The sequence below is a fragment of the Pteropus vampyrus genome, unplaced genomic scaffold (assembly GCF_000151845.1).
Source record: "Pteropus vampyrus isolate Shadow unplaced genomic scaffold, Pvam_2.0 Scaffold19, whole genome shotgun sequence".
NCBI classification, from domain to species: Eukaryota; Metazoa; Chordata; class Mammalia; order Chiroptera; family Pteropodidae; genus Pteropus; species Pteropus vampyrus.
Window position 1 is genome coordinate 785157 of NW_011888800.1, and position 11505 is coordinate 796661.

Sequence of the window (11505 nt, forward strand, 5' to 3'; positions counted from 1 at the left end):
CTTAAGAACCAATAAGGGACATGATTTTGGGGGCAGGGCAATGGTTTAATATAACTGGGAGTCCCAAGCTCTCAAATTTTCCTTCACTCTACTGAAGTGTCTGCATGTAAACATCAACAATAAGAACAACGAAAACCTCCAAAAACAATGAGAAGCTGATCTTTTAAGGGAAATTTGTTCCCGGGAAAGCAAAACCCTTCCAAATGTGCCATCTGAACTTAAGTATTTTACTACCACAAAGAATCCTATCTTCAAAAGAGATAGTAAAAATATTCATGCAGCTTACACTTGCCACAGAGAGGCAGACAAAAAACAATCCTAAATGAATAAATAAATATTAGGGTATGTTACAAGGCAATAATACATTCTATCCCAAAGAATAAATAAATAAAGCAGGATAAGATGACTGTGATAAGGGAGATCTCATGTTGAAAGCCAATCTTTTTATGGTCTTACATCAAAAGGCTGTCATTCAACAAAAGTTATGTTAAGTGTTAGGGAGAAATTATCCACTGACTAACCTGTAACACATTTATCTTTTAAATTAAAATGTTTAAAGAGATACATGTGCCAAATTTTAAAATAACTCTCCTCTTCATCCAACTCTTTGGAGCACCAATGAAACTATATTACATCGTTAAAAGGCTTAAATTCTTCATATTTAGTTTAAGATGCTGAGGAAATAAACATCTGTAACTAGAACATACATGTACTTATTTTGACTTTTTTATGGTTTCTATTAAGAACCATAGGCCGATATCCTAAGAACAAGAGTATGACTTTTTAAAAAGCTGTGATAAGAATAAAAATGCTCCAAGTCATTTAAGTGGATGCTCCTTAAAACCAGAATTCTTTGAACCGGCAGTCTCCAGTTTTTCAGTAAATATTTAAAAGTATATATGTGTGTAAGAGAAGTTGTAATATTTTCTTCTGATCTCTAAACGGATAATTTTGAGAATCCCGTTGGTGCATACACCCCTCGTGAAAGACTTTTACTTTGAACATGTGCTCAGGGAAAGACTGAGCAAAGAGCAAGAAAGAAAGGTGGAGAAGGAAAAACAAGATGGCAACACTTGACCCTCCTCCCTTATCCCAAGCAGTTTAGCTTTATCTTAACTTGCAATTCTTTTCAGCAAAATAGAGGTCCACAGCTTAACTGGATCGCTTTCAGTAGTCTGATGTTCAGAGACCACATGATTTTATTCAAGCTTATGGCTCCAAAGTCTCAGCCTCCTGCTCCTTCTATCCAGGTAAAAAACTTTCTGACAAGTTCTGGTAAATACTGTTTCTTCATAGCTATGTTTCCAATAATATTTACTCTTCCCTACCTCATGCCATCACAACCACCACTCTGTCCTTTAAAGCTAACTGTCCTCTGGAGTCAACAAAGCTATTGACGTTGGAACACTTACCTGGGTTCTAGAGAGTCTAAGAACAAAATGGGGGAAGAATGATGATGGCTTTTGGTAGCCATGTCTGAGCTTGCCTTTTGCAACCCAGATACTGCAAGGGCAGCAGGAGCCAGGGGCTGCGTTGAGGGTGGCAGAGTTGTCTGGCTTCAGAATCAAAACAGTGGTCTTAGAAATTGTGTGTGTGTTTCTTTAAACACGAAAGCATGGACATTTCAGAATTTACCTGTGGGCAAGGAACTTTTGAGAGTTTGCCAGGTGATATGGAACAAATGAAATATTTAAGAGAATAAACTGCACCGGAAAAGAAAATAATCTTGAAAAGAGCACCACCCAGACCCTCCATTACCTTATCCGAAGGGGTTCCACTCTCCAGAGAGATCTGGCTCGTGTCCCAGCTCCTCCCGCTTCATAGAATATCCTCCTGTGAGCAGAGGGAGAGATTAGCTCCTGTGTGTGACAATGATCAGCACCAGGCAGAGAATAGCTCCCCTGCAGAGGCTGCTCAGACTCCACTGTTTTTTCTAAGCCCTCGTGGAGTCAGCAAAATGAAAAGCAAGAGTCAAAGGGAGCCACACTTCCCCCATGTCTCTCTCTGGTAAGGGAAAAAAGTGCTAAAGGTGAGGCAACTGCTTGCCATATACATATCATGGATGCTCATGGATCATCAGGTATATACCGAAAAAGATCTCCATTTCCACATCAGGAGTCAAAACTGTCCAGTCACAAATGATCAGAACAGACACTGACTGCTCGCTCCAATTCTTTCAGATTACGTGTCTCACGCCTCAATGTTTTACATCTTTTAAAATGTATTTGTATTTTTAAAACATGTCTGTAGTACAGTGTGATTTCATTTCCACGGCTCTAGGAAGCTTGGAACAAAGTTTTATGCTCAGTGGCTGTAGTGTTCGTGATTTTATTACTGTACTGTTGATTCTGTTCCTGTAATATGGATAATCTTTTAATATGTTTTTACATGAAATGTTTATTTTGGAATAATTTGCGATTTACAAAAAAGTTGCAAAGATAGTACAGAAAGCTCCCATAAAGCCTCACTCAGTGTCCCCTAAGGTTATCATCTTACATTAGCATGGCAGAGTTGTCAAAACTAAGAAACCAGCATTGATACATCATTAGTAGCTAAACTCAGGACTTTATTTGGATTTCGCCAGTTCTTCCATTAACTCTTTCCTGTTCCAGGATCCAATCCAGGATACCACAATGAGTTAGCTGTCATATCTCCTGTTTTCTCTGGTCTGTTACAATTTCTTAGCCTCCCCTTGTTTTGAGGAGTATTGGTCAGGTATTCTGTACAATGTCCCTCGATTTGAGTTTGCTCGATGTTTATCTGATGATTAGCAAAGTTTGTTTTTTAATTCATATAATAAGAACCAACTTACCTATATCACAGATTATGAGGAATTAAATGAACTATTCTAATTTAAGAGTATGTCTCATGAACAGTGAGTGGTCCTTTTTGAGAATCTTGTGACCTTAGATCAAGACTGATCATTTAACTACATTTAAATACACTAATTTAAGTCCTTTTCTACCACAGAGAATTTGTACGTATCAAATTTGAATCACCTGAGCCCCAAAAGAACCTTCATCTAGATTTTTGAGGCAATAGCTAAAGAGGAAAATTGTAATTTTTTTTCTCTGAGGTAGTATAATTAAGAGATAGTTGAAATATGAGCTTAGTAGTCAGGCAGAACAGAGTTTGAATCTGTTCGCTGTATGACTTTGGTCAAGTCCCTTCAAATCTGTGCCTCGGTTTCCTTATCTGTAAAGTGGGTCCAATGAAGGTACTTAAATCACAGACTGGTAGTGAGAACTTAATGCATTTTTTTTAGTAATCAACATGCACAAAGATGCTCTCTGATGTACAAAATACTATGTATTGTGGATTAATCCAAATTTTGCTTAAATATAGATGTTTGTAAACATGCAGAGAAAACATTTAATGGCACAGAAATACAATGAAAAACCACATTGAAGTGGTTATCCCTGGGTGGTGGGATTATAAAAGACATTCTAAATCTTTTTCAAATATACACATTGTCAGGAAATATATAGTAAACATTAGGAAGGAAATTCTACATTACTTTCGAGCGCCAACGTCCCAGCTGTCTCTGTGCCAACCAAGCCTAGAATAATAATGATAATGCGCTAACCTCCTAGCCATGTAGGAAAATGTGCTGAGACTTTCACTAATGCTTCTCCCTCCTCAGTGAGGGCTGGAGGGATCTCTGAGGTGGAGAGGCTTGCCCTAGGTTGCAGGATCAGAGAACTCTCTCCCTCTGATATCTAAAGAATTCTGGAAGGTTAGTCCTTACTACCTAGGAAATGAGGGCAGCTCGCTCCATTTATTCTCCCAAGGTTACAGAGGTTCAAACAATCTGTTCCTGTTCTCTAAAACAATTATCCCAGGAGAAGAGTAGAGTGGGTGGTGAGATGAGGTGCTTTTGAAAGTCTAGCTGACAGCTTAGCCTTGACTTTAATAGGTTAAGTGACTTAACCCTGGGTGCTTGACAAGCCAGAGGCAGAGTTACAGAGCAGAGCTCAGAATACACCCTGGGACAGTTGGCCTATCTAGCCTCACTTGTTCTCAGGCTTTAGAGGGAAGAGAAATTACTTCCTACTGAAAGTCAGCCCCTTTACAGTGGAATCACTTGCACAGAGCCTTTTAGTGTGTTCTCCCAGATTTCAGTATTCCTGGCCATCTCAGCCAGTTCTGAGGATTTACCTGATGACACGATACAACAATGAGGCTTAACACTCACCTTACCTAGACATCAAATAACACCAAGGCATTCTGCTTTAAGAGACAAGTTGACACAAAAATTCACGTTCCAATATAATGAATAGCTGCTTACTCACTCTGTCTCAATCCCTTCATGCTTCCTTACAAAGGAAAGCATTAAGCATTCTTATTTTTACTTATGAGTTTCTTTTTTCCCCTAAATACAAATTAGATCCCATGAAATCCTCAGGGAAGGGAAGACCATCTTCGCTCTTATGTCGGTGATGGCATGCACGCATGCCTGATTCAGGGTGCCCATTTTGGGAATTCTTTTCCATTTGTTTCACTCTCCCCAGCATCTCCTTTCAAATACTTGTCCAGTTTTTTCTTTTAGTCAGGATCTTGCTAAACCACTCAACAGAAATGCCTACCAAGTGGCATGCCTCTCTGAGCAGTACAGTTTCTGCCCAGGCTGCTTCTAATATGGCTCTAAATTTAATGACGGGTGGGTGTGGATGGGGTGGGGTAAAAGCGCCATCCATGCACAAGGTTAGTATTTCACTTTTTCCAAATTCCTATCCTTAAAAGAAGAACAGGAATGGAAAGAAAGACCTAATGAGTTCTGATGTGTTCCGTCTTAGATGCAGACAACTCTGCAAAGCTCACTTACAAAAACTCATTCTTTATCCACCTGCAAACTCTCCTCTAACACAGTAGAATAAGACACTAAAAAGACAGTATGTGGGCTAGTGTGTAATTTCACTATTTAAAAAAAATAAAAAGTACAACTGAATAGGATCATATGACATTAGAGTAGGGAATCCTTAATTCTAAGGGAAATTAGGTTTTCCTAACTTCTCTACTGAGAAATAACTGTCAACCATTGGACCAGTGCCAGGAAGGCAGTGAGTGAATTAATCAGGCACTTGCCATAGGCCTGTGCTTTACGAGTCCTAGACACTGTCCTGAGTCACATCTGGTCCCCAAGAAGGGATATTCAGAGGACGGAGCAAGCAGGAAGAGACTCAGAATAAAATAATTCTAGGAATGTGCATGGAACTATCCTGTAATCAGAAATCAGGAGAGATGATAATCCATACCAACATCAGAGAATGCTGCACAGCAGGAAATAAGTGGCAGGTGAGCAAGTGAAGCTTCATCTGTATTTGCAGCCGCTTCCCAGGACTAGCATCACCACCTCAGCTTCACTTTAGATCAGGCCTTAGATTCTCATAAGAGCACCAGCCCCTCATGCCAAAAAGGTTGGGGACTGCTCAACTAGAGGACCAAAGAAAGCACCATTCTCAGCAGCACCCTTTAAATGTTGCCCTTGGCACCATCCTCTACTAAATCTAGCTCCTGTTGCATAGTGACATTTGGTTTCTCCAACTCTATTTGGTAATAAGCAAAAGGAGATCAGTAAACTCCACCTTAATTACCTAGCACATGAAAGGGTAATAATGAGATGATTTGCCTGGGAAGAGCCTGGTAGATAATTTGTGTAAGTACACAGACCCACTAAAATGGTTAGTTTGACTTCCGTCACCAAATGGGTACTTCAGTCTATAATTAATGCTCCTAGAAACACCTTAGAGACAGGAGCAACCAAAGAAAATGAAGGGATTGGGAAGCATTATAGAATTGCTCGCTGAAGCACCAAGCTTCTTCATGAATATAGTTATTCCTGTGAGCCAACTGTAGTGTCCTGCCATTCCTATTTATAAACTACAACCCATGACTAGAGTGGAGTTTGCCACTGACCACCACTTACAGTATTCATCTGTGGCTACATCCAAATGCAAACTCTTTAGTTTGCATCACTTATGAGTGGAGACAGGAAAAGGATGAAGCTATGGGCTTACCTGTGCTGGGAATCATTCTGGTCTGTAGATAGTATCGTCAGACACTCATCATGACCATGGAAAAGACGTACCACATGCCCACCAAGTAGGTATCCTATAAGAGAATTGTATTCTACCATTAACTGAAGGCAAGTTTAATAAAGAGAATACTATTTTTTAAAAGGGAAATTCGTGCAGGTCTGAGTCAGTTATGAAAAACACCAAGAGAGAAGTATTTGGGAAATTAAAGATTCCATGAATTCAAGCCTCAGGCAGAAAAGACAAGAATGTCAAAACAATTCTAACACTGAAAGTTAAAAAGAGTTTCAGAAATGAGCAAGTCCGACATCAAAAAGTGAAACTAGTGTCAATTCATATCATTAAAAATCAAAAGGAAAATTAAGTTGCTACTGTTAAGAAGATAAAGATTTTCCAAATGCTTATGATGTAAATACATCCAACACCAAATTCCAGGATAAGCTCTTACAATCTCACCATGTTTACTTTGTGGCAAAATCCAAATCGGATTGCAGTCATAGGAAAGAAAGAAGGTTCTGGGGAGGCGGGTAGCAATTTGTTATTAAGAGTTATCATTTTAGGAGAGGCTAGCTTTTGAATGCATTTAACACAGATCAAACTTGAACAGCATTCCTACAGCATCAAGGGAAAGGCAGAATGACATTCTAGTATCCCTGAGTAGACAAGTATAAATGCCACTATCAATTAAGTTCTTCGCTTTTGGAATAAGGAATCTCAATAGCCATGGAGTTCAATGATGGATAGGAAACACTGAGATTCAAGGACATGACGAACAATTAGTTGTCAAATAAGTTCTGAGCCTTAATTCAAAGATTATAGTAGCAGGACAGGGGCCTCGGTCTGAGCTTTACCTTGCACAAAGAAATGAATCTTTTATCCCACTGAATTAAAAAATTCTCCAGGTTACTCTTTTCTCAGAAGACATATGGCGTTAATATGCTCCATGTCTGTATTAGAATTTTTTTAAATCTCATAATTAGATCACTTTAGGAATTGTCAAACTATTTCAAGTGTTGGATGAAAACAGTAGGAATGAGAAGTCATGGCAAAGGATCATTGCATCGTGTACAGGAACAGTCTGATACTCCCTAGTTAATTTTTTTTTCATCCAGGCAAGTTTTTCTTAAATCTCCCCCAAATACTCAGAAGTCTTTTTTCAGTTTTCCTCTATCTGTACTAATATTTCTAGTTGCATTTTTTTTGCATTAAAATAATTTATAATATACTGTAAGGGAATTCTTAACAGCCAATTTATTTAGAAAATTAAAACCCACCACGATCATGCTCTTGATTAAACTATCATCTCATGATGGTGAGGCCGTACCCCATTCGGAGTTCTTAATTTACAGTCCTCAGGCTCCTCCAATCAATATTCTGCTCACACAGAGAAAACTACCAAGTGCTGGTGCATCACAAGGTTTCTTAATTGAAATATATCAGGGCAATAGCCAGAAAAGGGTCATGATGAGGAGTATGTAGGTTCTCAGGGGTTAAAGTGGGTTTCTCACCAGTGGATACTGAAAGGGCATTGTCTACAGGGCCAGTTGACTCAAGTGATGAGCTACCAAGGTTATATTACAAGGGTACTCAACACTTCTATAAGGACCTCTCTGACAAGATTTGCCAACACATCTTAATTAATCTTCACAAGCCTTCTTTTGGGACTGGGAAATAATTTTATTCCTGTGACAATGAAAAATGTAACATGGAGATGGTTCAGTCAAAACTTCCTTGGGGACGATTTAAACCCAGAGTTGCTGATTCCTCACAGAAAGGGAATGACTGACAATAGACAGGGTAGTAGGTTAATTTTGGCATGAAAGAAGAGTGCTAAACATACCCTGCCTTTTTAAAGCCTCTTACGAATTACTGCAGGAGTTAAAAATCTGTTGTTTCCTGATATTCAGTTTAGCTGTGATGCCTTCTGAAAAAGCAGTATCACCTTGACACTCTCAATTTGTCATTTTCAAACATCATATCATAGGAGGGCATCCCAGTTTGAAACTACTAGGTTCAGGATTTAAAATAGGCTTTAAGCCTGTGATATAAGTAATTTAAAAATTGATTTTTGCTGCCAAGTGCTAGAATGTAATGTGATGACCCATGGGTCATTGACATTTGATTATTCTGCTCAGCTGTGATATTACCCATGAATAAGGTAAGGCCAGTATACTTATTACATAACTTGAAAGGTACATTGACTCTGCCTGGCTCCAAGAAATAGGATATGTCAAACAAACTTTGATGATATTACTTCCAAGGGAAAAATAAAATACTGAAAATATTTCATTTATTTTTTTTTAAATGGCCTTCCATAAACATAAGTAGAAACAAATGGCTAAGTGCTGGTGCATAACGAAGTTTCTTAATTGAAATATACCAGGGCAATATCAGGCAAATGTACTTTTATTATAAAACCTTTCTTCCACCTATATGAAGAGATGCGTTGGGGAGAAAAATTAATAACATCACCGTTTTGGCGAATAATCTCCTCTAAAACTGAAGTCGCTGAGGTCTTTACACTTATAACTAGTAATCATAAATAAAAAGTCAGTGGGTGAGGGAAAGTGCTTAACCAAGTCCTAAATAACAGTGGACTGTAAAGGATTAAAAATAATTCTAGGAATGTGCATGGAACTATCCTGTAACCAGAAATCAGGATAGATGATAATCCATACCGACATCAGAGAATGGAGCACAGGTGAACTAGAATTATGCTAACTGTGTATCAAGACACTCAGGTGGAAGCAGAGAAGCCACAGAAAATGCCATTATATACAGCACAAGATAGACTGGCAGGCTGAGGGCTGCATGCATATAAAACAGCACACCTTCTTCGATGCTACTTCCTGAGCATGTAGGATGTACATTCCAGAGTGTTTGCATAAAAGAGGCATCCACTTGTATGGTAGCGTTTGATATGGAGAGATGCTGTGGGAGAAACAGATATGAGACATCCTTTAAATCACTGGGCCAGTCCTGACAGAAGCAGCTCACCTAGAATTTTAAGGATTGAATTAGACAGCCTTACTGTCATCTGACTCTTTTTACATAGCTGTGGGAGATTTCTCCACCCAACCTAGAAGCAGCTTCAAAGCGGGACACTTTATTCAGGGAAGAAGTATTTAGCTGCAGAGGTGACAGACAAATGTTGACTATATCCCCTCAGCTGGATCTCTGATTCAACAGGAAGTTATAAAATGTCTATTCTTGGTAGGAGAAGAGAACTCACAAATGGGAAAAATTATTCCAGCCTTTGGTCTAGGCAATGTAAAATCTGCCAACAGGATTGGCACTAAGAAATTTAAAAACTTATCTTTGACAATTCTCTAATCTTCGGGCATTTCTCTCCCTTCCCCTCCCCCTCCTCCTTCTCCTCCCTTTCCCTCTCCCTCTCCCTCACTCTCACTCACTCTCTCTCTTCTCTCTCCTCTTCCTCTCTCTCTCTCTCTCTCTCTCTCTCTCTCTCTCTCTCTCTCTCACACACACACACACACTTGTGTCAAGGGCTCGATGTCAATGATGTTTGCCTAATACTCATCCTCAGGCACAAAACCTCACCTGCCTCTTTCAGCCACTATGACATCCCATATGCTGAAGCCATTTAAAATTTTCTTTTTCTAACATAAATTTATTTTCCTATATTCCATTCTTTCAGGCTTGTTCTTCACTGGACAAGAGCTAAACAATGTGATAAATTAACAGTAACAGTAGCTAATGTGTAAATAGTTGGCTTTGTCTGGAAGTACCTGGGGGCATTTTAGCAGTTTGCTGGGTACAGTACCTTAATCTGAAAGGACAACTCACAGTTAAATGCCAGGCCTCATCACAACCTGGCAGGGGAGGCAATTTAATCGCTTCTCAAGTATACTGTGTAAAGACATCCTATCCTATGCATCCTGTTGCGGCACTGTTTGCCCTGGCCAACCATTCTTGAAGAAAAGTATTCTGAAAATGAAAGATGCCTGTTAACGTGGTACTTACAAGGTATCTTTCAGAAGACACGCTGACAAGGATGAGGTCATCTCCAATTCGAACTTTTTCTCCCTCGGACCTCTGTTTGGAAGCAGGATGTATGGTCCACCAACAGGCTTCCCCTACATAAAGGCTCCTCGAGTTAGTCATTGGTCCATAGAAGCCAGTGTTCTTCACTCCCCTTCCTCCTGATGATAATCACACATGCCCGCATGCATGCACACATACTCCACACCTCAATTTCTACTTATCTATAAGCATTCTAGTTAGCCCCACATCTGCTCTTGCCTATGTCTATCATTCTCATTTTTTCTAGAGACAGAAAGACAGTGTTGGGAAAGGCTACTGGAGGCTAGAAACTATAGAAGACTGAGTATTTTTAATACGTATAGAAAAACACTTTATAGGCACCTACAAATCTTTAAGAATTGACTTCATTGGTTAATTGACCAATCACAGACTTTTATCTTTGCTCCATCCCTGCCATGAAATTCTAAAACATCAGTACGTCTACTAAAACTAATCAGATTTTCAAAAGACCTAAATCTACAAGGACTAAGATAGCAGGTGTGAAGTTGATAGCAGTGAAAAGAAATTGACATTTTGGGAAAAGAAAAGCAGATAAACGATTCTGGCCAAGAAAAAGTTAAAATTCAAGTTTTGGGGTAAGAAAATGGAGGAGAAGCCAATCTCAAAAAATAAGGCCATTCCTGCTGCATATTCCCTAGAAAATCCCTGGAATTGGAGTTAACAGTTACTTATGAAGGTAACAGTAGAAGATGGAGTTGAAAAGAGGTGGACTAAAGTTTTAAAGGAACAGTTAACCTTCTGCATCCTTTCCTCTGTCTTGAATAGCCAGATATATAACTCCTTCTCCACCCTACAGAAGTAGTTAAATCCATGGAATGACAAACGATCAGAGATCTGATTTTAGAAATACCAGGCACTGTCAAAGAAGAAAGTAGAGTATTGCTGAAAATAGAGAATGACTAAAATTCTATGTTCTAATTAGTAAAATCCTCACTTCCTTCTCTTTACTTCCATCCCTCAATTTCCAGAATGCCAGGTGCGATGCTGAACCTTCCTCCCTAACTTTCGCACCCCACCCCCACCCCGCCCAGCCAAATTTGAGAATTATTCTTTAGGGAAGCCAAATATCCAAGATAAAAGATGTTGTTTGGATGTCTCCAGTGAAATGCCCAGGTCTTCTGCCCGATTATCTGATGTGAAGTTTACGAGATAGGCAAGCCACAGCCACACACTCAGATTCTGACCTTGATCTAAACCTGAATGGAGACAAAGGATCACCTGATATGAGGAAAGTCTAAGATGAATGACAAGAACAAAAAAAGGGGTTGGGGAAGGGCCTTGTAGAAAACAGATTACAGAGCCAAAGAAAACTTTTTAAAAAACTCATAATAATTTCAGAAAGAGAAGAAAAAGTTACATTCACAAAACTGCTAGGAATGTATCCATAAAAGCTCCCTTCAAAGAA

The 11505-nt window shown here is 39.2% G+C and overlaps 1 protein-coding gene across 1 annotated transcript in view; it reads right to left on the reverse strand.

Moving 5' to 3' along the window:
• The window catches only part of RYR3 (ryanodine receptor 3), a 346270-nt gene that overhangs the window by 266878 nt on the left and 67887 nt on the right, over positions 1-11505 (reverse strand). Inside the window, exons 7-9 of the mRNA XM_023527702.1 lie at positions 8867-8966; positions 6018-6111; positions 1759-1833 (exon numbers count right to left, since the gene is read on the reverse strand). Of these exons, the coding sequence (XP_023383470.1) occupies positions 1759-1833; positions 6018-6111; positions 8867-8966 (269 nt within the window). The remainder of the gene's footprint in view (positions 1-1758; positions 1834-6017; positions 6112-8866; positions 8967-11505) is intronic.